General features: G+C 43.5%; 3 protein-coding genes across 3 annotated transcripts; 2 read left to right on the forward strand and 1 right to left on the reverse strand.

Moving 5' to 3' along the window:
- Positions 1-2,076: 2,076 nt before the first annotated feature.
- On the reverse strand, positions 2,077-5,196 carry LOC9647336 (centromere/kinetochore protein zw10 homolog). Its single transcript, XM_002980087.2, has 13 exons — positions 4,647-5,196; positions 4,464-4,595; positions 4,263-4,412; positions 4,031-4,192; positions 3,745-3,975; positions 3,592-3,702; positions 3,360-3,548; positions 3,182-3,310; positions 3,048-3,125; positions 2,842-3,000; positions 2,669-2,792; positions 2,537-2,619; positions 2,077-2,486 (listed from the first exon to the last, which is right to left on the reverse strand). Exons 1-13 carry the CDS (start codon positions 5,193-5,195, stop codon positions 2,415-2,417), a joined length of 2,169 nt encoding a protein of 722 aa, XP_002980133.1. The 5' UTR covers position 5,196; the 3' UTR covers positions 2,077-2,414.
- A 1,465-nt stretch (positions 5,197-6,661) lies between these two features.
- Positions 6,662-11,594, forward strand: LOC9647337 (plasma membrane ATPase). The gene is made up of 22 exons (XM_024684984.1): positions 6,662-6,749; positions 7,101-7,219; positions 7,282-7,401; positions 7,464-7,562; positions 7,631-7,768; positions 7,844-7,978; positions 8,057-8,236; positions 8,305-8,511; positions 8,582-8,701; positions 8,770-8,889; positions 8,942-9,064; positions 9,129-9,233; positions 9,292-9,436; positions 9,491-9,655; positions 9,715-9,953; positions 10,007-10,039; positions 10,103-10,184; positions 10,244-10,404; positions 10,454-10,627; positions 10,706-10,888; positions 10,957-11,135; positions 11,206-11,594. Exons 2-22 carry the CDS (start codon positions 7,172-7,174, stop codon positions 11,300-11,302), a joined length of 2,853 nt encoding a protein of 950 aa, XP_024540752.1. The 5' UTR covers positions 6,662-6,749; positions 7,101-7,171; the 3' UTR covers positions 11,303-11,594.
- Positions 11,595-16,517: 4,923 nt separating this feature from the next.
- Positions 16,518-18,271, forward strand: LOC9646834 (flavonoid 3'-monooxygenase). The gene is made up of 2 exons (XM_002979946.2): positions 16,518-17,600; positions 17,669-18,271. Exons 1-2 carry the CDS (start codon positions 17,535-17,537, stop codon positions 18,269-18,271), a joined length of 669 nt encoding a protein of 222 aa, XP_002979992.2. The 5' UTR covers positions 16,518-17,534.
- The last annotated feature ends 8,726 nt before the right edge of the window (positions 18,272-26,997 follow it).

The following is a 26,997-nucleotide window of genomic DNA, read 5'->3' on the forward strand; positions in this document are numbered from 1 at the left end:
GTACTAGTTGTATTAATCATAATCCTATTGCTTTTCAGAGTGAGTATTCAATGATATTGACACCTCACTATTTTGGTCATTAGAACTATTTTGAATTTTGTTCTTACTATCTCAATTAGGACACATAGTCACTATCATAGTCTTTAACCTCTATTATAGAGGTTGGATGTTAAGTTGATAGAGTGGGTGTCATTTCGTTCTTATGTTAGAGTTGAAAACGATTAATAAATCTTGAGTAATTATTTACATAAGTATGGAGCTATTTGGAATAGTTGCTGAAGAAAAATGGTAACACCTTATTAGGGGATCTGGTTTAAGGTAATTTCATGCAGGCCTTTTTTGAAATCTTAAAGTTGTGTTTGTGGTGGTAAAATCTGATTAATATCAACTTCTGGCTTTTGTTATAAATTTTATCAGATTTATGAGACAAGATCATTCATTGATATTTTTTTTATTTATTTTATTTTTTGCTATTATCTTCACCATCTATAAATTGATATTTACTTTGTTCTTTTATGATTACGCACACTACAAGTTTGTTTTCTATGGGTTCTTATTCCTTAATATCTTACTATAAGAGGTTGTCTATGGTTAGATTGGTTGTTTTTTGGAGGTCTACTATCTTGGTTTAGTGGTTATTAATATTATTATTTTCAGTTCTATGAAGTTGATAGTTATGTCATTAATAAGTTTGAGATTGAGGGTTTTATTATAAGACTGTAATTGTTTTGTTGCAAAGGTGGTCTTTATAATGATTATTTTATAATTTTATTAATATAATAATTGATATAATAGTTGTTAATAAGGTTGTTGATATAGTGGTTGATAAGGTTGTGGTTGTTTGGATAGCCATAATTATAGTTCTCATGATATCTTGGATAAGGATTGTATTGTTAATTTTGCTATCACTTTGTTGGTTTTGTTATGGTTGATCATATTGCCATCTATTTTCTTGAGTCCAATTAGATGTGTTATCAAATTGAGCAACCATATTTAGCCTTTAGGAACTTGCAAATTACATTTTGTAGCAATGTGACCTTTGTTCTAGCATTTCATACACCATAATCCATCCCTTGATTCAATCTGAATTATTATTTTCTTGAATATTTTTAAGAGGTTTAGATCTTTATTTGTATTTTGTCTTTGGACATTTGGTTATCTTCTTTTTCATTTGAAGAATCATTTTGTTTTTGGATTTAGACTTTAAATATTTCCAAAGTTTTTCCTCCAAGTGCAATAGAAATTTAAAAGCTGAAGAAAAAGAAGAAGAATTTTTTTAAAAAATGCTATCTTAAAATAAGTTTATATATCATAAAAAACAATATACTAAATTTTTTTTCATAGAAAATATATGTTAAAAATTTACCATAACTTTCAATAAGCTTATTAACTATGTAATGAGGCTGGGGGCAATCTTATAATCAAAGGTTATTAGACACTCCTATTTGGGCTTTTAATATTTATTATCAGTATCTAATTGAAAATGTAAATAGCAAAGTTTACCTTTATTTATAATATTGATTACCCAAGTTATTTTTTATATTGCACATTAACCTTTAACTTTTGAACTATTTAATAAATAATGTATTTTGACTTCTTATCTTAACTTGGTTTATAAGTTCATGGAGATTTTTATGCTTCTTTGTATGAATTACCTTGTACAGGTTCTAAATATGCTTCTAAGCTTTTCCATCCATTTTTAACAACTTCATTTAATAAGGCTGAATAAATACTGGATTTAATTATTAAAAAAATGTTTCAAATACTGCTTTTGTAAATGGTACATTTGCCAATTCCACATTTGTCCAAAAATTTAATTTTCTATATTTTCTTGATTTCTAGACATATATTTGGTCTTGCCTTCATCATTTTTTACATGATGAAAATTCTTTTTCTCCCTCAAGAATTCTAAAGTTTTCATGAATACTATGGTAATGAATTCAACTTTGATATCCAGAATTTAGAAAGTGTGCACTTTGAGCATTAGTAGAGGAAAAACATCATAAACAGAACAAATGGAGAAAATCTAACACCCATATAAGAAAGCTGGTAACATTTTTCCTAGAGGAGGAAAAGTATTATAAAGTTTCTTCAATTTTTCACTAAGCCAATGGCTTATAAAGTCATCTGTCTTGATGATTTTTCGTGAGCTTGATATCAACTTTTATATCGTGCCCTTTAAAGCACAAAGAGTCGCGTTTGCTTTTGTTTTGCATTGATCACGAACTCGTGAATGTACGCCAAAAAAAAAAAAAAGATTTGCCAGAATTGTGTTTCGCAACTAGAAAAGGCATGAAAAAAGAAAAGGCAACTGGAGAAAAAGTTTCGACCAGCAAAACACTCACCCGAGTAGCTGCTTCTCGCTGAAAGAAAATATCACAAAACTGTTTGGAAATTTGGCCGGCAAAGGAACATCAAACTATTCTTTCAAGGCACTCCGCTCTCAACGAGGTGTCCGTGAATATCGCCTTGATCAAGCTCTGGACCTGACCGAAAGACCAAATATCTCTTTAAGAGAACTCCATACTACACCCACCTCGGCTGGCGAGAATCCTGCCGACGGGAGAATTCCACTCTCCCATGCTTTCGTGATGGGCCTCAAGGACATCTCCAATAACTCTGGAACAAGTTTCCCCATGTCAGCCAAGACGAGAAAAACTGGCGTTACCAGATAAGCGTTTTAGTTTTCTCCACGACGGTACAAGGATGTCGAGTGATTTCCTACTATGTTTCTCGACAGAAGCCAGCACCGAGCCCAAGTCCAGTATCAGCTCGTCCAGTAAGTTGTGCAACTGGATCAAGTGATTGTAAAACTGATTACACCACCCAGACTTTGTTTACCTGAACAGTTTCTTCGGCAGCCATGTCTTTGATAGACAGAACTTCAAAAACAATTCTGCTGACAAGTGAATCAGCCAGCATTGTCAACTGCTTCACTTGAAAACTGCTGGGTAGAAATTCTTGCCAGACGTTGTGCGTAGATCTAAAGATTGATACAACCTGCTAAAGGAAGTTCCAGCAAAGTTTATCTTTGACAGAAACGGTACCTGTTGCAGTGCAGACTGCGCCCTTTCACGGCCTCTTCTCTCATCCGTCGATTTGAATCCATTAGCACTGTCTAGAGCCTACAAGCAAGACATTTCTGTAAAGCTGAATAGCATTTTTTTTTTCTTTTACAAACCTGCAGGAGCTGATTGTTTATCAGCTTAACATGTGTTGAAAGCATATTGTATCCCATGGATTGAAACACCGAAACGAGGTCCATCAAAGTGCATGACTGTTGCAGATCGACAGGCAGTGACGAGCTATACTGCAGATCACAGAGCGTAAGAAACTGGATACTCTTGAGGTCCACAAACCTGCTGGGAGTAAGTCGTCAACTCATTTGCAATGTAGAGGCAGTCATTGTAAAATACTGGTGCTGCTTTCACTGAGGATTTGTCAGACACCAAGACCTGAGAAGGAACAATTGCTCGGTAGAGCAGCACAATGTCTCGGGCGACTTTATAAAGCTCCAAAGCTAGTCTTGGTGTCGATGAGCAAGCATCCTACAACAAAGCACTGTTTTAAGAAGAGAATGTAAAAGTATACCTTCAATGTATCCTGTACAATGGGTAAAAGCTGTTTTGGAAGGTAGGATACAACATACTTGTCTTCCCTAAAAATAAGTCGGTCTTTCTCCTCCCTCTCTGCTGCCATATCCTGGACGGACATTAGCCATACGAAAGTAGTGAATGAACTTACCAGAAGCAACCGATAATCAAAACGCATGATAATGTCTCGAGCTTTAGCCAGCAAATCTTTTCTTTTGTTCGCAGAAAAATGAATCTCGACATCGGCTGTGAAGTTGCTAAGTAGTCCACCTTCGTCGTCCACACTGACAAAGTTTTCGGCTTCGAGAGCTTCTTCGAATTCTGACGTAAGGATTTGAATCTGTTCAAAATGTTGGAACTGTGTATGATCGGCAGGAATTGCCTGCAACACAATCCAAAAGGTCAGTCTCCACCAGGACCACCAAAAATACTGTAACCTTGCGTAAGTGATTCTGGATTATCATATCGGCAAGCCTTGGCCAAATCGACCTGCCCAGCTTTAGCATCCATACTTTCTGGCGGTGTAAAAGATGCTCGTTGATAAACTTTACAAAGTCCAGTACTTCTTTATAAACGCCTTCTATAGATGATTGATTTACCTGGTTTCAATGGAATTCACAAAAATCACAGACTAACACATCATCACAAACACAAAAAGGAGAAACTTACTCTTGCATTCTCGTCTCTAGTGATCCTTAGTACTGCACGGTCACTGTCTTGCTCCACTCTCACGACAGTAGCAGAGTGGACTAAGAGAGCCAACAGCTTACACAAATTATCTGTGAAACGACCAAGGAAGCCATCGAGGAGTCCAAGTACCTGTCAAGAGAAACTCAGTGAAAACGCAAACCTGGATTTCAAGATAGCTACCTCCATTGTCTCCAGTATTGCCACAAAGTTATGTCGAGATCCCGCAACTGTCACAAAGTTCACAGCCAATATTCCTTCAGTAAAATTCACGGAGACAACTTTGGAACATAAGCCTGCAAGTAGAAAATCCACCTGGGAAAAAAGAAAAGAAGAATGAAAAAATAAACCTGAAAGGAGACATACCTCGGAATAAATCCCTGATAACAGCTGCTTGAGAAGTTCATGCATCAAAAGCGTATCTTCGTCATCATCGTCGACGATTCCCTTCACTTCGGCGATTTTCCTCGCACCGCTTAGAATTTGGCCTCCATCGAAGAGCTCTTTCCCAGCTAGCAAGCGATCACGGACCTCGACGGTGGATTTCACCACGGCCAAAGCCGATGTTTTCACCCTCAGCTCACTCCTGATCCCCTTTACCTCCGCCGAGAGCTTCCACAGCTTGGAATCGAAAGAAGTATCCCCGATCCGGAGCGATGAATCGTCCAGGAGAGCCCGGAGCTGGGAATCCACGGTCTCTACATCCAATGCGGCAGTGCTAGCGCGGCGAGCGAGCTCCGTAATCTTGCTGTAGCGGCTCTTCACGGTGGCGAAGACGCGATCCTTCATCTCCTCCGCGCGTACCTGCATCCTCTCTGACAGGAGCTGGAGATCGGGCGTGGTGAGCGGCATTGTCTTGCCTCCTCCATGGGCGTAGTCGATGCCGCATAGCAGAGGCGCCAGGAGCTCCTCCATTTCTTCCCCAAGAACCCTAAATTTTAAAGTATATCATTTCTAGGGCTCTAGAATTTAGGTTTAGATTGACTTCCGTTGACAATAACCCGGTTTTTAACCATTTGCGAGTCGTGGAATTTTCGAGAAAATAGGGCTCAGCGTGTTGACTTTTGGGAGACATTGCCGGGACAGGTAATCGAGCCCGTGACGAGTGGTTTCGTCTCTAGTCAACCATGTCCAGCCATTGGAATGAAAAGATGGTCACTCTTTCTCTCATTGACGGTTCCGTGCACACAAGGGCGCTGCACAATTTGACAAAGCCAATGGACAGTTTTGCGCTCTCAAGCTTTTGTTTTGGGATCGATTCATCACAGGAGCTTGCTTGTCTTTGAATGTCTGTATGTGTCGCGTGGAGATTCTCGTTGGATTCGAACGTGCTAAGTTCTGATACGATTAAACTACGTGATCTTCCGGTTTTGTTTGATTGTCAAGGGAATGGGGCATCTTTCGTTGTCAATGATAGGGCTTTAGGGAGTTGTTTAACCAACCAAAGAGCCTTGCAAGCCAGGGAGATTCCGGGAAGATTCCAGGGGAAGATTTTAGCTGGTCCAGGGCTGGAAGCTGCCCGAACGCAGCCGCACCCGTCCGTGAATCCACCCACAACTGCGAAAAGGAAAGGCTGGCATTGAAATCGAAAGCAAAGTTGGCTCTATAGATTCGCCCCGAGATTCCAACGCCCTCTAGTACGCCGCCTTGGTCGATCTCTCGCATTTTGATATTTTGATAGTCCCACTTTTCAAGCTCACTGGGGAGCATGTTATCATCAATCATAATCGTCCCAAGTAGAAAAAAGAAAAGAAAACGCAAAAAATCAAAAGCATATAAAATATACACGTATGCAGCCCAGAGTTGACGAGAAGGGCAATCGAATCTCGTTTGGAGGGGTAGAGAATATCCGTCACCGCAAATTCAAAGGTTCCAGAAAACGATAGGGATGGAAAAGTCGACGGCCGTTGGATCAAATCTTTTCCCACCTCTATTTCCTTTACCGCGCCGCGGCATTTGCTACAACCTTTAAAAACCCTTTGTTTACTATCTGATTCCACAGACCATGCCGCCAACTTATGTCCCCCCACAAAAGACACAACCTTTGGCTTGTGCCTAATACTAATCCATTAACCTAATAGTTTCACAATGCATGCGTCAACCACCTTTAGCAAATCCCAATATGCGGCAAATAGTGTCAAGAGGTCATCCCCTGTTGTATAAAGTAAAGCGGTCTCTCCGGGTTTTAAGTCGTCGTATCCAAGGTTCCATCTGCGAAAAATAATTCGCGGTCCACTCTATAGAGCCTGCCACGAAAGGAAAAAGAAAAATCTCCCCCCAAAATTAAAACTTGCTCCCGGTTTCCTTCCATTGGGCCACTTGGGCCTCCACAGTCGTCGTGTTCCTGTAGCCCAGGTATAAAAACCCCGGCTAGCCCCGCCCCAAGCGGTCCAGTCCTCTTTTTCGACGCCTCGCGCGAGAACTTACGTGCTCCAACCGGCGCAGCTCTGGTGAATTATAGAACCACAGGCAAATATTTCTTGGCTCCTTGTTTAGGCTAACAAAGCTCACCCCTTTGATCGATTTGGATCGATGCTTTTTTTTCTTGCGCCGCGATAGCAACGTCTTCCACTCGCCAGTCGCCTCTCGAGCCATTTTTCTCGTCTTTACTTGCTCATTGCTCGATCGATTCCATATTTATACTTATATTGATAGGTTCCCCCAAAAAACATTTCTACCTAGGCTATAGTTCTTTCTTTCTTTCTCTCCCGGTGGAGAGCTCCAAGGTTTTTCTTGATCGATTTTCTTGTGTGTGTCTTTTCATATTCTTCGTGGCGATGGTCTTGCTGTGATTCTAATTCCGCGTCGCGCGATTTGCAGCTGGATGAGTGACGGATCGGCGTAGGGAATCCCTGCCGCGAGGGGGCTTTTCGCCGATCGGGAGAGACACCATGGCGGCCGATGGCAAGGGGCTTGTTCTTGACGAGAACGTCGATCTGGTGAGCGGCGCTGTTCTTGGCTCGAAATTTCAAGCGCTAACGCTCAATCGGTGGGATTCCAGGAGCGAATTCCAGTGGAGGAGGTGTTCCAGCAGCTCAAATGTACCGAGGTTGGTCTCACCAGCACCGAGGGAGAGAATCGGCTCAAGATCTTCGGCTACAACAAGCTCGAGGAGAAAAAGGTGCGATCGATGGATCGATCTTTGCCTGCATGGTGCTCATTTCCATTGCCTTGCTACTCCAGGAGAGCAAATTCCTCAAGTTCTTGGGATTTATGTGGAATCCTCTCTCTTGGGTCATGGAGGCGGCTGCTATCATGGCGATTGTTCTTGCGAATGGAGACGTAAGGGACTTCAACTTTTTATTCTCGGCTCTCTTGGTTGACTCCTCGCTCTTACTTGTTACTAATAGGGAGAGCCGCCGGACTGGGAAGACTTTGTGGGAATAGTCATCCTCCTCGTGATAAATTCCACCATCTCTTTCATCGAGGAGAACAATGCGGGGAACGCCGCGGCCGCTCTAATGGCGCGGCTAGCTCCAAAAACCAAGGTATCTTTGTTCGCTGCCTTGTAACGTTCTCGAGTTTCAGTCAGGAGCTGAAAGAACGTTGGTGTTTTCCTATAGGTGTTGAGGGACGGCAAGTGGCAGGAGCAAGACGCTCAGATCTTAGTTCCCGGTGATATCATCAGCATCAAGCTCGGTGATATCATCCCAGCTGACGCGAGGCTGCTCCATGGTGATCCGCTGAAGATTGACCAGGTCTGATCATATCTTATCGCTGATATGGCAAGTTTTTCCTGTCGCTCAAGAACGATTCTAACACTCGATATTATTCAGTCGGCACTGACTGGAGAATCGCTCCCAGTGACCAAGAATCCAGGTGATGAGGTCTTCTCTGGATCGACGTGCAAGCAAGGAGAGATTGAGGCGGTTGTGATTGCCACGGGAGTCCATACCTTCTTCGGGAAGGCCGCGCATTTAGTTGACACCACTAACCAAGTTGGCCACTTTCAAAAGGTAAAAAAGTCTTTTCTGCGTCTCTGCACGGGAAGTTGGATCTTACTCCTTGTGGCTGCTGCTTGAAGGTGCTCACTGCGATTGGAAACTTTTGCATCTGCTCCATTGCCATTGGAATGGTGATCGAGATCATCGTCATGTATCCAATCCAGAGGAGGAAGTATCGCGATGGCATCAACAATTTGCTTGTGTTGCTCATTGGTGGGATTCCAATTGCAATGCCGACGGTTTTGTCTGTTACCATGGCTATTGGTTCTCACCGCCTGTCGACACAGGTTCGTTAAAAGAAGTTTGAGTTTTCATTCTTTGTATTTGACGTTCCTAAACAATTCTATGGAAATACAGGGAGCTATTACAAAGCGCATGACTGCTATCGAAGAAATGGCTGGAATGGATGTCCTGTGCAGTGATAAGACGGGTACATTGACACTGAACAAACTCACAGTCGACAAAAACCTTATCGAGGCGAGTGACTTGACATCAGTTTTTTAAGTGCTCAGAGATTCTCATAGTGCGCATTATTATATTTTCAGGTGTTTACGAAAGGAGTGGACAAGGAAATGGTAGTGTTGTTGGCTGCGAGAGCGTCTCGAACTGAGAACCAGGATGCAATAGACACGGCCATTGTTGGAATGCTTGCGGATCCTAAAGAGGTCTGTGGCTCCCGCTGTTTAAAGTTTGAAGCAACTGGAATGAGTGTGACAGGCTCGGGCTAATGTCACGGAAGTGCACTTTCTGCCTTTCAATCCTGTGGACAAGAGGACAGCACTCACCTACATTGACTCCGATGGAAAATGGCACAGAGCAAGTAAAGGAGCTCCTGAGCAGGTTCGAACAACCTAGTATTCTCTTTTGCTTTCTGATTTGGCTAAAGCTATGTTTGCTTGTGAAGATTCTCGCCTTGGCTCACAATAAGTCCGAAATAGCAGACAAGGTTCACTCCATCATCGACAAGTTCGCTGAGCGAGGGCTTCGTTCTCTTGCCGTTGCCATACAGGTCTGGCACTCTTTTTTGTCCTAAGAGACTAGTTCCTTACAAAGTTTTGTATTCATAGGACGTACCCGAGAAGAACAAGGAAAGTCCGGGAGGACCATGGAGGTTTTGTGGACTGATGCCTCTCTTTGACCCTCCCCGTCACGACAGCGCTGAAACCATTCGCCGGGCTTTGAATCTTGGTGTAAACGTTAAAATGATCACAGGTGAGACTTCCCTGTCACTTGTGAGTGCCTAAAGTGAGCTTTCGTTTTCTCTAGGTGATCAATTGGCAATTGCGAAGGAAACTGGTCGCCGTCTTGGGATGGGGACAAACATGTATCCATCTTCTTCGCTGCTTGGAAACCACAAAGATGAGAATCTTGCTGCGCTTCCGGTTGAGGAGCTGATTGAAAAAGCTGATGGTTTTGCTGGAGTATTCCCAGGTAAACTTTTCGTTTGGCACTTGAGAAGACTCGTGCTTATGGTTTCCTTCTGTGTCTAGAACACAAGTATGAAATTGTGAAGAAGCTGCAAGAAAAGAAGCATATCTGCGGTATGACTGGCGATGGTGTGAACGACGCTCCTGCGTTAAAGAAGGCAGACATTGGTATTGCTGTAGCAGATGCTACTGACGCGGCAAGGAGTGCATCTGATATTGTTCTAACTGAGCCCGGCCTTAGTGTGATTATCAGTGCTGTTCTTACCAGCCGTGCTATCTTCCAGCGTATGAAAAACTACACGGTAAGCAGCGTTGCAACGTCTTTACTTCTCTAAACTATAAGCTGTCTCCACAGATTTATGCCGTGTCGATCACAATCCGTATAGTGGTAAGTTACATTTTACATATATGATGCTGCTCAGGCGTCACTGACCACTGTTTATCTTTCTAGCTCGGCTTTATGCTACTTGCTCTCATATGGAAATTCGACTTTGCTCCATTCATGGTTCTTATCATTGCCATTCTGAATGATGGTGGGTGCATTATCTTTCTTTTATGTGTTTGATGAACAGGATGTCGCGTGTCCCTGCAGGTACCATCATGACAATCTCAAAAGATCGTGTCAAACCTTCTCCGCTGCCTGATAGTTGGAAGCTCCGGGAAATCTTCACAACCGGCATCGTTCTCGGGACCTACATGGGATTGATGACAGTGTTATTCTTCTGGATGATCTACAAGACCGACTTTTTCGAGGTAGAGTCTCTCGGTCTCTAAGCTGACATAAAGCGAGTGATTCCCGCAGAGCAAGTTCCACCTTAGAACCATCAAAGACAGCAACAGGGAATTGACTGCTGCGGTGTACCTGCAAGTCAGTATCGTGAGTCAGGCACTAATCTTTGTCACAAGGTCACGAAGCTTTTCATACTTTGAGCGTCCGGGATTCTTGTTGCTTTCGGCGTTTCTAGTCGCTCAGATGGTAATGAGCTCTCATCATCTCTTTTTTTCTTTTTCTTTTTCCTGCCGTCGTTTGGTCTTTAACTTTTTTTTCTTTCAGGTGGCAACGCTCCTTGCTGTGTATGCAAGGTGGAACTTTGCTGGTATCAAAGGAATTGGCTGGGGATGGGCTGGTGCTATCTGGCTTTACAGTCTCGTAACTTACATCCCTCTAGACTTCCTAAAGATCTTCGTGCGTTACGTGCTAAGCGGCAAAGCATGGCAGAACATGATCGAGAATAAGGTCCGTGATCTTTCTTTCTTCTTCTTGAAGTTTCCAGATTGCTCACTGGCTTTTCTTTTCACGAACAGACTGCTTTTACAACCCAAAAGGACTTTGGAAAGGAGGCCCGTGAAGCTCAATGGGCTCACGCTCAGCGAACACTCCACGGGCTCCATCCACCGGAAACAAAGATGACTCAAGACAGGGGCAGCTACAAGGAGCTGTCCGAGATCGCGGAGCAAGCCAAGAGGCGTGCCGAGATCGCCAGGTAAAAAGAAAAGTTTTTGGTTCATAGAAAGTTTTCATGTGTGATGATCGACGCTGGTGGATTGATCCAGGTTGAGGGAGCTTCTTACGCTCAAGGGTCACGTCGAATCGGTGGTGAGGCTCAAGGGATTGGACATAGACACGATCCAGCAGCACTACACCGTGTAAACGAAGATTTTCGAGAACGTTGAAGAAATTTGCCAAGCTATCCGAGAGAACCAAAAATTTCCTGGCCAGTACAAGAAGGGAGGTCATAACTTTGATGAGATTAAGAGTGGCATGACGCTTTTTGTTGTTCTTGATGATGCCGACTAACTATTTGAGTTTAGGAAAACCTTTAGTCCTAGGGCTGACGTCCATGAAAAAAATTGGCATAGGGTTAGGGTTAGTTTTGCCCTTTATTGCTCCCTTCAGAATTTTGGCATGATTTACTTTACCAATGGCAATCATATTACGGTCATTCGCACCATGCCACTGCTCTACTGGGAGGTAGAAGACTGTGATATGGGCTTGATCGATTCGGTAATGTATGTCAAAAATAATGGCTTCAAAGTCGGCCTGCAATTCACTTCCCCTCACGCCTCGAGCCACTGCTGCCACATCTACGATTCTGCAACAGGGGTGTGGTCTTCTCTCTCCAGGCTCTCTTTCTCGCCAGCTTATGTCAACATGAAATTTATAAATCAAGCACTTTGGATCAAGGCTTGATCTCTAGATTGAAGGATATGTGAGTCAGATCAATCCATGATGAACTCTTTCTCTTCTTTGTCCTTCTCTCTCTATTATCTTTGCGTTGTTTATGTAGGCTAGATCTTTGAAAACATATAGGATCAATGCAATGGATCAGACACCACTGCAATTGCTAGTGGTAGCATGAGTGCTAGTGCCTTCACCATTGGAGGTGCAGGCAGTGCCAACTATGCCTGTGCAAGAACTAGTGATAGCTTTATTAGACCTTCTATCATCCTAACCTAGCTTGCACCTCCCCATGGCTTGAGGTATTCTACTTATGTTTCAAGCACCATCTCCCACACTAACTTTTTGTTTTTACATGTTTTTCTTTTGATCACAAACGTTGTTGCCCCTAGTAACTACAATTACTAGAGGCTTAATGCTCTTGTCCTCCAACCTCTCACCACAATGATAATGAAGTTTTTTGCCATTCCAAAACCATAGCTCTTACACTACTATAGGTGGTTTCAAGAACTGGCAATAAAAGTGATGGAGTTACATAAGGTAAAGATCAAACTTATATAATAGGGTGGAATTTAAAGTATTGCCAGTTTTCAATCAGGCACATTACATGAGCTCTTTAATTCAGCTTTTCTAGGTCACTCATCTTTAATGTTACTTAAACCAAATGATATTTAAATCTCTATATCCCAACCAATTGAAAAAAAGGGTACACTTATTTGTAGGTTCTTTTCTCTATATTTTAACCCTTATAGACCAACTTTTAAGTCTTTCTCCTTACACATTATAATACACCATCCAAGAATTTATTCAATAGCACCATTGAGCATTCCTATTGACAACATGATAATAATTGGGGCATTTGTTCAAAATCAAGGTCCATTTAAGTAGACATTCATCCCGAGATGATCAAGTTCACATGGCCTTTTTTACCACAAAATATAAGTTAAAATTTAACTTTTGAAAAGTCATTTTTTGAGAAAATAATTATATTTATAATTTTATTTAGAGGCGTGTCAAAAACACATGGGCAGTGGTCCAAAATCCATGCTTGTGTGGGCTTTGGTCCTTACAAGCATGGATTTTGGACCACGAAAACTGCCGCTAGACGAAGACTACACGAGTGCATGCGTTTTTGACACGCCAAAGTTGTGGGAGGGGTTCCCACCAGCTGGGCATGAGCTTGACGCATTCCTGTGAGTAGGGAGTGAGCCCACTGCCCAGCCCTTCTGAGTCTTGAGGTTCTCTGTTAGAATTCCAAGAGCTGCTCTAGCTTTTCGATCACCAAATCGAAAATGCGAGGCCTCCTTACCGTGGAGAATGAAATTCAGCTTCTTCTCACCCATGTCCAGCTGCTAGACGAAGCTGCGCCATCACCGCACAAGCACATGGGGCAAGACTTCCTGTTGGATTTGCTGTGTCGACTCATGATGCACCTGTTCCGTGAACCTCTCACTGTTCCAAAAGACTATACCACCGCATGCAACCTTCGGCAAGAGCACGTGTAGACAATCTATGCTGTCTCCAACCTGTCTCGAGTCAGTGTAGAGCCTCACCACTAGGGGCTGTGAGCTGGATTGGGGCCTCACACTTGAGGAATGAGCTGGTGAAGATTGAAGTGTACAAGATGGAAGATGTGGAGGACCCTTATGGACATATAAATATTCACTATATATTTTTAGTGAATATTTATAATTTTATTTAGAATTACAATTGGTTGGGTGGTGGTGGTGTGGTGATAGGCAGTGGTGGAAGGTGTAGTGGGTGGTGGGGAGATAGGTAGTGGGCAGTAAACTGTACTACTAGCTTATATATAGAATTTAAGTAAGCATTTGCAACAATAGTAATTGTTTTCTACAGTCATCTTCCTCTTCAACATGAGGACTCATATGAATTGTTTCAGCTACCAGAAGCAAGCACAAGTGAGGATGGAGAAAACTAATCAAAATGATAAACATTTATGTTTTCAAAGCTTTGTATATCCTCTTCTCAAGTTTTTCTATTAGGAGCTTCATCTAGCACTAGTGCAACTGGTAGTGACCATTTTTAAAGTAAAGAAGATGAACCATGCACACAAAACCTAAATAACGATCCTTTTGATCTTCTAGGCAAAGAGCTTCCCTTGGAGCAGAGGAGGAAGTTTCATTCCTGAACAACAATTAGATGAGTAACAAGGAAGATGTTGAAGTAGAGGCTGAGTATGTAGCTTTTTATAACTCTGCTGGAATTTCCATCCCCACTGCAATTTCCACCAAAACATGCCTTACCACTATATCTTATTTTGCAATATGGCTTATAGTAATTTTAGACTAAAGGAGCTAGAGGATGTTCTACCAACCCCCTTCGACAAGAACCCACTACAGCATGAGGTTCTACTTATGGACTTACTAGATGAAGTTGTGACTTGAGAGTGAATCCCAATGTTCCCTCTCTAATGTGGTTGATGCTCTATATATCAAATTATCATAATGTGAAAGCTACGCATAGTTTATTCAATGTTTCTGGCAATGGTCCAGCCATACCACCATGCCCATAGAAAATTGAAATCGTCAAAACTACTAGTAAGATTTGAATTCTTCACTTTTGTGCTCTCTATATTATTTGTTAAACAATCTTTCCCAAGAATGAACTCACTTGTTTTCAATATATATACTAAAGCTATCTATAAACTCCAATATCAAAATTTGTATACCTGTGTGCAATTGCTAGAGCTCTTATGTGGGAGATGGCCAACGGGGGGGGGGGGGGGGGGGGGGTTGCTCCAACCTGGGGGGTACAATGCCTATTCATTATTAGTGATGGCATAGTCTTTTCTAAGACGTGGTTTTCACAATCAACAAAATTTAAGATTATAGTATGCTAAACAATGAAAGCACATGATAATTCCATATAATTTTCAATATGGTTTTCAAAGCAACTTAGTTTTGCCAGAATTTGATTGCCTTGTAAACTTGGATGTAACAGTTCTGGGATCCAGAACATGGCTCAGGAATACTCAATACCAAGCCAAAATAGAAAGGTGAGAAGAATTATCCTTACTTGTCATGTGTTGGATAAAAGGTTGTTTTTTCTAGCAAATCTACTTTCTAGAGACATAGGCAAATGCTTATACAAAATGTACAAGCCAAATAATGACAAGTTGGATTTAGGGGGAGATGTAGAACTATATAATCCTAAAGATGGTCTTGAATATGGTTTGTGAGAAAATATTGTATTTGTAGTTGGTGATGCTGGAGGTGGTGATGGAATAAAGGAAAAATAAAATTGTCTTGATGATGATAGAAATCCAAAAGATGGCTTGGATGATCCCAGCAATTGTGATTTCTAGTCCAGATCTAGCAAAACAAGTGTTCAAGGCTGAAGACTCAACTTTCAGCTTCAGGCCATATTTGCTGGTTGGAGAGCACAGTGGCTACAATTTCAAGGGAATAGCTTTGGCTAGTGGTAATCACTGGAAGAGCATGAGAGGGATCTGCACCACCGAGCTCTTCACAGTCAAATGCATCGACTCTTTCTTTTGGGTTAGAATGGAGGAGCTTTCTTACTTCGTATCATCACTCGCCCAAGCTTGCAAAGACCAAAGTATTGTAGATGCGAGAGAGCACCTCACGGGCCTCACATTAAAAGTACAAACTCGGATCCTCATGAGCAAGAGGTTTCCCGGAGAGAACTTGAGTGGCGACGAGCTAGCAGAGGCCAGAGTATTCAAGGACTATGACAACACCAAGTTCCTCTTGTGCTTTCCTCATGATATCTGGATTTTTATAGCAAAGCCCACTCCACTGTGCATGCGCTTGTCTCTATTCCTGCTGCCAGAATTTCCTATGACAAAGCATTCCAGAGTATAAATTATCATGTTAGAATCATTCTCCGCTCCACTAGGGTGGCTTTGACAACCTCTTGGTCATCTCGTCTGTGCTCAAGCAAAGTATCCATGAAATCCGTTGTGGGGTGGGATTTGTTGGCTTTGTGTTCGTTGATGATCTTCTGGAGGAATTCGTCCTGCTTGGCAGCAACTCTTTTGGCCTGTGGTATGTTCCAGTTGAGCCAAGATGGTATAAACTCACTTATATGGAACTGGAAAGCAAACTTGACTGACTCATCAATCAAGGCGGAGATGGCATGGTTTTGGAGTCTGATTTCCCATAGCTGACATATCTTGAGGCCATCGTCAAGGAAACTTTCAGGATTCACCCTTCAATGCCATTGCTGGTGCCGAGGATGTCAATGCAAGCTTGTGTCTTGGGTCAATCATTTGAAGTTCGACGTTACCACCATTGTCAACTTTTACTCTATTGGCAGAGATCCAAAAGTTTGGGAGAATCCTACAAAGGTTTGGCCCCAGAGGTTTCCGGTTGGCAATCGACGTGAAAGGCCACGACTTTGAGCTGATTCCGTTTGGAGCTGGGAGAAGAATGTCACTCGGCAAAACTGTTTATCTCACTCTTGGAAACATGCTCCATGGCTATGACTGGCGTCGTCTTCCTGGGAAACGCTATGGTTTTGATGAGACTTTTGGAGCAGTAAGTTGGCCAAAGTTATCATTGCAAGTTCGTGTAACTCCAAGGCAAGCAAAGATTGCAAAATAAATATTGTATAATTCTCGAACTAAGAGAAGCTCCACATGGACCTCTGAATTTAATACTTGGAAGTCAACTATTTCAAACTAGTGATTTTAATCCTGATGTCTTGTTCCACTAGAGGATCAAATGGAAGAATTGATGGGGCGGGAGCGATGGCGCGGTGTTCGATTCGGCAGCAGGGATGTGGGAGGAGAAAGCAAAGCTGGAAGAAAGATTCTCGAGCTCTGATCCCTCTTCGCGTGGTTTTGTCCGGCAGTGATCTTACAAAAACTCTATCGTTGACTTGAGAGCTTCAAGAACTATAGCTTCATGTGCTTTATAACTTGATGGTCTCAAGCGAGAGAACAAGGGATTCATGGAGTTTCCAGTCTACTTTCTTGTAGCTTTGGTGGTGTGTTTTTTGGGAAGATCTTTGCTGCAAAGTAGAAAGAGGTTGCCTCCATCTCCGTGGGGACTGCCTTTGATTGGTCACGTCCATCATCTGTCTAGGCTGCCTCACCAATCCTTCCAAAACTTATCCAGAAAGCTTGGAGGGATTATGTATCTAAGACTTGGGATGACTCCAGCCATTGTGATTTCCAGTCCAGATCTAGCGAAAGAGGCACTGAGAAGCAATGATTCTAGCTTTGGCTTCAGACCATACCTGTTGGTTGGGGAATATCTCACTTACAACTTTAAGGGGATTGGTTTGTCTAACGGTGATCACTGGAAGAACATGAGGAAGATCTGTATCACCGAGCTCTTCTCAGTCAAGCGCCTGGAATCCTTCCGAGGGCTGAGGCTTGCGGAGGTCTCTCACTTGGTCTCACGGCTTGCTCAAGCATCCAAGAGCCAGAGCGTCGTCAATGTGAGAGAACTTGTCACTGATTTCAATTTCAACATAGTGAGCCAGATGCTCATGAGCAAGAGATTCTTTGGGAACAAGAACTTGGGCGGGGAGGAAATAGAAGAGGCTAGACAGCTCAGAGAAGTCCTGGAGGTTCCACATAAGTGAGTTCGTCCCGGCTTGGCTGAGATGGATTGATTGGAACATCCCACATGCGAGAAAAATTGTGGCCAAGCAAGAGAAGTTCTTCAAAAAAATAATCCAAGAGCACAAATCTAGCCAGAAGTCCCGCCCTGTGATGGATTTTATGGATATCTTGCTACAACACCAAGAAGACGAGGAGGTCGCCAAAGCCACCTTGATGGTAAGTGAATGATCTCCTGGATTTCACAAAGTTTGTAGTAACAGTGACTGTCTTCCTCATTTTCACAGGAACTCCTTGCAGCAGGAACAGACACCAGTGCTTGTACGACAGAGTGGGCGCTGCTGGAACTTCTCAACAATCCAGAGATAATGAGGAAAGCACAGGAGGAACTCGATACTGTTGTGGGCCGAGATCGCATGGTTACAGAGTCTGATCTCCACAAGCTTCTATACCTTGAAGACATTGTCAAGGAAACTTTCAGGTTGCACCCTCCAGCCCCGTTGCTGATGCCCAGGATGTCAACTCAGGCTTGTGTTCTGGGCGAGTCTTTCGACATTCCCAAAGGTGCCACCACCATTATCAACTTTTATGCCATTGGTAGAGACCCAAGAGTTTGGGATAAGCCTGAAAAGTTCTGGCCGGAGAGGTTTCAAGGATCAACAATCGATGTTAAGGGCCAGGACTTTGAGCTGATTCCATTCGGATGCGGGAGAAGAATCTGTCCAGGGATGTTGCTGGGACTCAAGAGTGTGTACCTCACGCTCGCCAACTTGATTCATGGTTTCAACTGGGAGCCTGTCGTTCGTGGAGGAAGCTACAATATGGATGAAGCTTTTATGTCTGTCATATGGCCAAAGCTACCATTGCAAGCCAAAGTTACTTCTCTGTAACCATTGTATTCTGTTTTATTAGAAGCATCTTAATTTGCTCTTAAATTATAATATTACGTTATTCACGAGGTTGACCTTCAAACAATACAGCAGATACTCGTTTGTCATCTTGTTCAAAAGCATCACTAGACGAACCTTGCAATGAAACAATTATTTATAGACCATGATTCATAGACTCGATGGAGTTCCTTCTCTTCTTCTTTGGCTTTCTACTATTGCTCATCTCTTCAAGAATGTGTTGCTGTCAAGCAAGAGGCTGCCCCCATCTCCATGGGGCTTGCCACTCATTGGTCACCTCCATCTCATTGGAAGAATGCCTCACCATTCAGTGCAAAAGGTCTCCAGGAAGTTTGGAGAGACTATCTATCTCAAATTGGGGATGATCCCTGCAATTGTGATTTCCAGTCCAGCTCTAGCAAAGCAAATGTTCAAGACTGAAGACTAAACTTTAGTTTCAGGCCATATTTGCTGGTTGGAGAGCACAGTGGCTACAATTTCAAGGGAATAGCTTTGGCTAGTGGTGATCACTGGAAGAACATGAGAAGGATCTGCAACACTGAGCTCTTCACAGTGAAACGCATTGACAAGGCCACCCACGCCCTCGGTATCTGATCCCCGAACCTGCTCATGACACGATCATGATGCCCGTCGCCCGTGTCTCAACCTCCCTCATAGTTGCAGCTAGACATGCAAACGTTCCAACATGTCGACATTTAAACGCCATTTAAAACGTTTTTTTCAGGACAATCCAATGTTTACATGTTAAAGCCTAAAATGATTAAAAAAACACTAATATTTACTAAAGACACTTTAATCTGATATTAAGTTTATAAAACCTAACCGAATGACATACTAAAACAAATGAAAGAATAAGCCATTTTAGTCGTCTTTCGATTCTGAATCATCTTCCATTCCTTCATCAATGCTAAACTCTTCAGTAGCCTGATTTAGTTCCTCAAAAGATTCTTGCAGATCCAAAATCCTCTTCCAATGAGGCTCCAACTCCAGCTTGTCTATATCAATCTCCAGCATCCTCAAACCTTCACTCTCCAGCTTCTAAGCAACCCGCAAGTTTGTGTGAATGTAAACCAGCTTCTATGCTTTATTTTGTTAAAGTGGAACTTTTCATTATCCCACTTATGGTGTGTGGCCACATGCCATTTTTATAACAATAATAAAAAATTGAAGTTTTAGCTTTATAATTTATAAATTAAAAACTTTTCATATGATTTTGTGTTATAATATTGTAAAATATAAAAAATAAATTAAAAAACTGATAGAAATATTAATAAATATTAATTAAGTACTAGGAAATGGCATGTGGACACATGCTAATTAATGTCCCACTTTACTGAATAAGTTCCACTTTAACGAAATAAAGTATTTCTCAGCATTTTTGGGAAGCAAGCGGGACCTGCACTTTTTTTGTATCAAGCTCCATGAGCTCCAATTCCTCTCACATGGAGAAGTGCAAACAACCTGGCTTAAAATCCAGAGAGCCATGAGACGTAGATCAGGCATCTCTAAACCAAAAGAACTCCACCAGGTTACTGGAAACTTTCTGGTCTCCCAATCCTTGGCAACAGGTAACCTCATTTGCCATCCAAGCTATTGCCAAAACCTCTCAAACTGTGCCTGCAATCTTAGCTGCAAGTCCAGATCACCTCCGCTATAAACATGCATGTACTCCAGCCAGTTCCCGCGTGCCTCATTGTCTAGCTTGTCATTCTTCGGGTTATCCCCCAGAAACAGAGGATGAAGAGCAAAAGCAGCTCCATGAATGATGTTGTGCATTTGATACCACCTTGCCTTCTTCAGACTGTGTGATTCAAGTAGGAAATCCTTGATTTGTCCCACTTCCTCATGTGCATAAATTCCATTTCGAGCTCCCTCATCCATCTTCTCGATCAGCCAATCAACAGCTTCAAAGATGAGGCCTGAAGTTGCCCCCTCCCGATCAGTGAGCCGAAGAACTTGAAGTAAAGGTCCGAGCAAAATTAATAAATTCTCGCACCGCTCCCAGAACGAGTCATCGAGAACACGAGATTGCAGCTTCAGACCCTCCGGCTTCTTAGACTAGTCAAGTCGCTCCCATTCTTGGCTCACCACCATTCTTCAAAGCCCAGAGAGATTCGTGGTCTCCAGAAGCTGAGACATCACAAGAAAAATATAAGCAAACCTCGTGGTCACAGGCTTTATTAGGTCCCATTTGCAGAAAGTTCTATAAAGAGCTAGAACCTATGGCTTTGAGGTGATGAAGGTAACTGTCTTTGCACAGCCATCGATGAAAGGCTGCACCCAAGACAAGGCTCCAATATCTTTGAACAGCAAGTCCATAATGTGGCAAACGCAGCGAACATGTACAATCTATGGAAACTCCTGCTGCAAAAGCTCCCCCATGATCACGCAATTGCTTGCATTGTCCGTCACCACCTGCACAACGTTTTCCGTGCCAACCTCGGCAATCACTTGTTTCAGCTGCTCAAACAACCATGCTCCGGTTTTCTTCACATTCTTGCTGTCCACAGCCTTCAGGAAAATTGAGCCTCTTACAGAACTGACCATGAAGTTGATAAGAGACCGCTTCTTGATATCAGACCAGCCATCCGTGACAATGGTACAACCATATGTCCTCCAACTTAGCCGCACATCTTCAAGCCGCTTCTGAACGTTGTTGTAGATTCACTGTAGCTCAGTTGTCCGCAACTTCTCATATCCCATGAGGTTGTCAATCGCTGGACACCCCACTTTTGCGGCAACTTTTAGCACTTTCTTTAAGTTGTCTCTTTGGATTGTGTTCAAGGAGATGTTCTCGGCAAAGAAGAACTCTGCAACAGCATCATCCAGTGCCTTAGCTGAAGCAGTATCAAAAAATGTCACCAAATTTCCATTTGAGGATCTGTGTTTCGCTGCTCTGCTTGTCCCAGCACTGGACCAGTTCTCCGTGCTTGCCACCATAGATTCTGCTGGCCCCCTTGAACCCTGTACAGCTTGCTGCAGCAGATGCCCATCATCGGCATCTGCTGGGTCTGCTAGCTCGAAATCGAAAAAACAGCTGCGAGCTTTTTTAAGAACCTCATAAGGGATCTCCCTCATTGCCTTGCACGTTTTCACACCTCTTGCCCGAACTCCAGTGAGATGTGCTCACACTCGGTCCACTCCCCCAGTGTGAATCTCATGACAATACTTACATGTCCAATGCCACTCTGCGTGTATCACATGCTTCCAGCTCCAGCATTCACATAACACAGGCCAAAAGGGTGGCCTCCTTCAATTCCTATCATGACCACAAGAACCCTGAAGAAACCCTAAAGAAACCCTAAAGAAACCTTTGTCTCTTTTCGCAAATAGTGCAAACGCATTAGGAGTTTAGACTGGCATTTAAAACGTTACGTTTATTAAGTTTCACACGTTTTCCGGCAACTATCTCCCTATCCGGAGGGGAGGACTGCCTGCTCCGCGGGTGCGGCTCCTTCCGGCACCGGCGACCCACCGCTCTCTCCCCGCCGCTCCTTTTCCACTCGAGGCGGGTGCACCAGCGACTGGGCATGGACGGAGATCGGCCCACTCCCGGCCGGCTCAGAGAGGAGGGCTCCGAGCCCCAAAGGTCGGAGCGGAGTGCGCCGCCCCGGAATCCCGGTGATGTGTGCGGTGGGGAAGGAGGGGCGGGGCAGACGAAGACACACCCCGGGCGGGACGGGAGGATACTAGGCCGCCCATCCATGCCGTTGTCCGGGCTCCTTCGCGGGGAGATCGCACCACCGGCAAAGATGCTCCAATTGGTGGGATCAGGGAAGCGCCTGACCCACGGGTGTTAGGTGCCAGCTTTGACTACATAGTCAACATCGGTCAAAGGGAGGCTCAAGGGTATATTAAGGCATGTTAGGGTAAGGGACTTAACCTACCCTAGGGCTCACAGTGGAGTGGTGGCGCAGTGGAGCTTTTGAGGTAGCTCGGGGGTGGTTGGGTGGTGAGGAACCTCAAGAAGTGGCATAGCATAGTCTAGGGCAACTAGATCTCTGTCTTTTTGCGCTGGTTCATAACATTGGTATCAGAGGGAGGTTGGTTGTGATGGCGGACCAAGCTGAACGCTGGAATCCTATTGTCGATGGTGGTGCCAACGATGGTGCCGACGAAGTTGTGGAGATTTGGACCATTCAAGATATGGTTCATGAGCTGCAAACCCTTAATCGAAATCAGCAAGAGATGCAAGACGAGATGCATGGCATGATGGATACCATGCGTGGGCGTGTTGAGGCACTCGAGGCTGGATGGGGTAGTGCTCCAAGTAAGCCTTCTTTGGTAGATCGACTCAAGATTCCAACTTTTTCCGGTGATGGTGGTGTGGACGAGTGTCTCGCTTGGCTAGCCAATGTGAAGTTCTTGGCTGCTAGGGGAACTCCAGATGTAGAGGCTTTAGTGGCTATTCCGATGATTTTGCGTGATGCGGGTCTTCAATGGTGGAATTGGCTTGAGGAGTCCCGTGTTGCGAATAAGAAACCACCAGTGTCTACCATGGATGAGTTTGAGGCTGCTTTCCATTTACGTTTTGCCCCTCATTACGACGTGGAGAATGCTCGTACAGAACTTCACCATTTCCAGCAAGGGAAAATGACACTCGGGGATTATATTGAGAAGCTTACTCACTTGATTAGTCGTGTTCCAACGAAGGATCCAGATCAAAACAAATCCTACTTCATTGATGGCTTACATAGTGAGAGCATGCGGCAACACTTGCGTCATTCTCAGCCTACAAAGAGTTTGGAGGAGCTCTTTGATGCAGCTCGTCGACTTGACAATGACAAGCACAAGTCTCACAAGCATTCGCGGAGTCCTTCTGTCGAGAATCGTCGTGATGATCGCCGTGGACACAAGGATGGGAACAAACATCACAAGTTGAAGTCGGTGGTGACTACTTCAGATGCAAAGATTCAAAAAGCAGAAGTTCTTTGTGAAGAATTATAGACAGGGTTGTCATCATTGCGGCGAACTTGGACACTACAAGGCTGATTGTCCGCAGTTGAAGAACAAACGGCAGGACAAGAAGAATGGCCAATCTTCTTCTCACGGTAAATCAGATACTAAAAAGTTGCAAACTTTACAGTGTGAGGATGACGAGTACGACCATTCTGGTCGGAGGAAGAGACTTTTGATCGTTGTTCATCAACTCAACTGTGTGTGGAACAAGATGGAGCTCGAGGATACACGTGAATCAGCTTTAATGCTGGAGGGCGTATTCCGTGGCGATCCAGTGCAGATTTTACTGGATAGTGGGAGCAATGACAACTTTGTTTCGGCAAAGTTTGTTGCGGAGCATCGCCTGAACACATGCGGAGTTCTTCCATACACAGTGGAAGGTGCAGCTACCTCTACTCAGCATTTCAATGCTTGTGTCGAGGGGCTAGAAGTGTTGGTTGGCAAAACCACACTTGTGGAGACTTTTTATCTTGCAGATATCCATCGTGTGGATCTCATTCTTGGGATGCCATGGTTGGTGAAGGTGGATCCAGAGATAAAGTGGAGCATTAAGCGTATCTTGCTGGAGTATGGTGGCATTAAAGATGTGTAGTTTGGCGAGGGCGTTCAACCACCAGTTGTTATGCTCTCTGATACATCTTTGAAGTGGGCTTGTCGTAATGGAAAAGAAATTTCGAGTTACTTGTTGTTTGTTCGTGACTTGGGGGACCAAGGCACGTGTGGGGGAGAAGTAGCAGTATGGGATGTACTTGACGAGTTTTTTGATGTTTTTCCATCTAAACTTCCTCATGGATTACCTCCATTAGGAGGTGTGGAGCATGGGATTACATTGGAGCTGGGGACGCAGCCAATTTACCGGTGTCCGTTTCGGTTAAGTTATGCGGAGGAGCAAGAAGTTCAACGACAAGTCAAGGAGTTACTTGAGTTTGGATTTATTCAGCTAAGTAAGTCTCCGTTTGGTGCTCCGGTCTTGCTTGTGAAGAAGAAGGACGGTTCAATGCGAATGTGTATTGACTACCGCGCTTTGAACAAGAAGACAGTGAAGGATAAGATGCCGATGCCACGTGTGGATGATATCCTAGACAAGCTTGGTGAAGCACAAGTGTTTACCAAGATTGATCTGAGGAGTGGATATCATCAAATTGCAAAGGATGATGCATCTATCTCCAAGACGGCATTCAACACAAGCTTCGGACATTTTTAGTTTACAGTTATGCCGTTTGGTTTGACAAATGCACTAGCCATATTTACTCGGTTGATGACGGAGGTATTTGGGCGTAATCTTCATGAGTTTGTGGAGATTTTCTTGGACGATATTCTTGTTTTTAGCAAGAATATAGAGGAGCATAGGGTGCATTTGCGCAAGGTTCTTTTGTTACTTCGAGACAACAAACTTTATGCAAAGAAGAGCAAATGTGAATTTGCAAAGTCGGAGGTGGAATGTCTAGGCCATATTGTGACATCTAAGGGTGTCAAGACGAATCCAAGGAAGGTGGCTGTGGTGGAAAACTGGCCTACACCGACTATAGTGGCTGAGTTGCACAGTTTTCTTGGTATGGCTAGTTACTACCGATGTTTCCATCATAAGTTTGCAGAGGTGGCTATTCCTTTGACGCGGTTGTTAAGCAAGAATGTGCCATTCGAGTGGAAGATGCCACAAGAGGAGAGTTTTGTGGCGCTGAAACGATTGTTGAGCGAGGCTCTAGTGCTTCACATTGCTGATCCATTGAAACCTTATGAGGTGACATGCAATGTGAGTGGTTATGCACTGGGAGGAGTTCTCATGCAAGAGGGACAGCCTATTGCATATGAGAGTCGAACTTTGAATTCCGTGGAGCAACGCTATTCCACATATGAGCAAGAGTTACTCTGTATTGTTCATACTTTGCGGATGTGGCAGCATTATCTTTATGGTGCAGTGTTTGTGGTGTTGACAGATCACAAACCACTTATGTATCTTTTCACACAGAAGGAGTTGAACACTAGGCAAGCTCGTTAGATGGTCAAACTCATGGAGTTTGGGGAGTTTCCTATTGAGTATCGTCCGGGAAAATCAAATGTGGTGGCCGATGCTTTATCTTGTGTTTGTCATATGATGACGTTATGACAACGATTTTGTCATCATTTGAGTAAGGTGGTCAGCGAGTTTGGGCAGTTGGTTGAGCATGCTCAGGCTCAGGATGCTGAGGTGGCCTCTTTATGAACCTAGATGGAAGCCCCTTTCTCATTGGTGGATGGGATTCTCTACTACAATGGCCGTGTATATTTGCCACGGGTGGATGCGTTAATTACTCAAGTTTTATTCCACTATCATGATCGTCCAGAGGCCGGTCATTTTGGGGGGAAGAAGACATATGAGCTGATTAAGCACAACTTTTATTGGAGGAATATGAAGGCTAATATCCTCAAGTATTGTAAATCATGCGAGCTTTGTCAGCGGGTTAAGGTGCCACGGGAGAAGCCGGGGGGACTTTTGCAACCTTTACCTATTCCTCAGAGCCGTTGGTGTAGTATCTCTATGGACTTCATCACTTGTTTGCCATGAACACAGAGGCAAAAGGAGCAAGTATGGGTCATAGTGGATCAATTGACGAAGTATGTGCGGTTGTTGGCTCTTCGGAAGACTGTCACTGCCTCAGACTTGGCTGCGGTTTACTTGGAGAAGGTTTTTCCTGATTTTGGTTTGCCAGAGGATATCATTAGTGATCGAGATTCAAAGTTCACCAGTGGATTTTGGAAAAACTTTGCAAAGGCTATGCAAGTGACTTTGAAACTCTCAAGTGGAGATCATCCTCAGATGGATGGGCAAACCGAGCGTGTGAATCACGTGGTGGAGGATATGCTACGTTGTAGCATTGGTCAAAGGCAAAGACAATGGGATTTATATCTTCCGTTGGTGCAATTTGCTTACAACAATAGCCAACACAGTGGAACCAAGCTAAGTCCTTACTTTGCCATGTTTGGAAGGCATCCTCGAACAGCGGTGGAGTTGGGATTGCATTTGAGTAAGGACGTTCGAGATAAGCTTGATTTCGAGGCAACTGATCTGGCCACAGAACTTGATGAGATTCTGGTGGTGTGCAAACAGAATTTGCAAGCAACTCAGGATAAAGTGGAGAAGTTTGCCAATGAGCATCGCCAATTCCGGGAATATAAAGTGGGTGATCTCGTCTTTGTGCGAGTGATCTTTCTGTCAAGTGAGCGGCGGAACACCTTGGTGCCTTTACGGACAGGGAAGAGTGATAAACTCTCCCATCGATATGCTGGTCTATATGAAGTGCTGGAGTGCATTGGTAAAGCGGCTTATTGGGTGCGGCTGCCAGCTAGGGTGAAAATTCATCCAGTATTTTATGTCAACCAGTTGAAAGGTGTACTATCTCGGAGTGATGGGCCCAATGCCTTCTTATGCTTTATTTCGTTAAAGTGGAACTTTTCATTATCCCACTTATGGTGTGTGGCCACATGCCATTTTTATAACAATAATAAAAAATTGAAGTTTTAGCTTTATAATTTATAAATTAAAAACTTTTCATATGATTTTGTGTTATAATATTGTGAAATATAAAAAATAAATTAAAAAACTGATAGAAATATTAATAAATATTAATTAAGTACTATGAAATGGCATGTGGACACATGCTAATTAATGTCCCACTTTACTGAATAAGTTCCACTTTAACGAAATAAAGCATCCTTGATGTATACAGCTGATGGACCAGGAGCTTGAGTAGGATTCCCTAGAAAGGGTG

The sequence above is a fragment of the Selaginella moellendorffii genome, unplaced genomic scaffold, assembly GCF_000143415.4.
Source record: "Selaginella moellendorffii unplaced genomic scaffold, v1.0 SELMOscaffold_43, whole genome shotgun sequence".
NCBI lineage: Eukaryota > Viridiplantae > Streptophyta > Lycopodiopsida > Selaginellales > Selaginellaceae > Selaginella > Selaginella moellendorffii.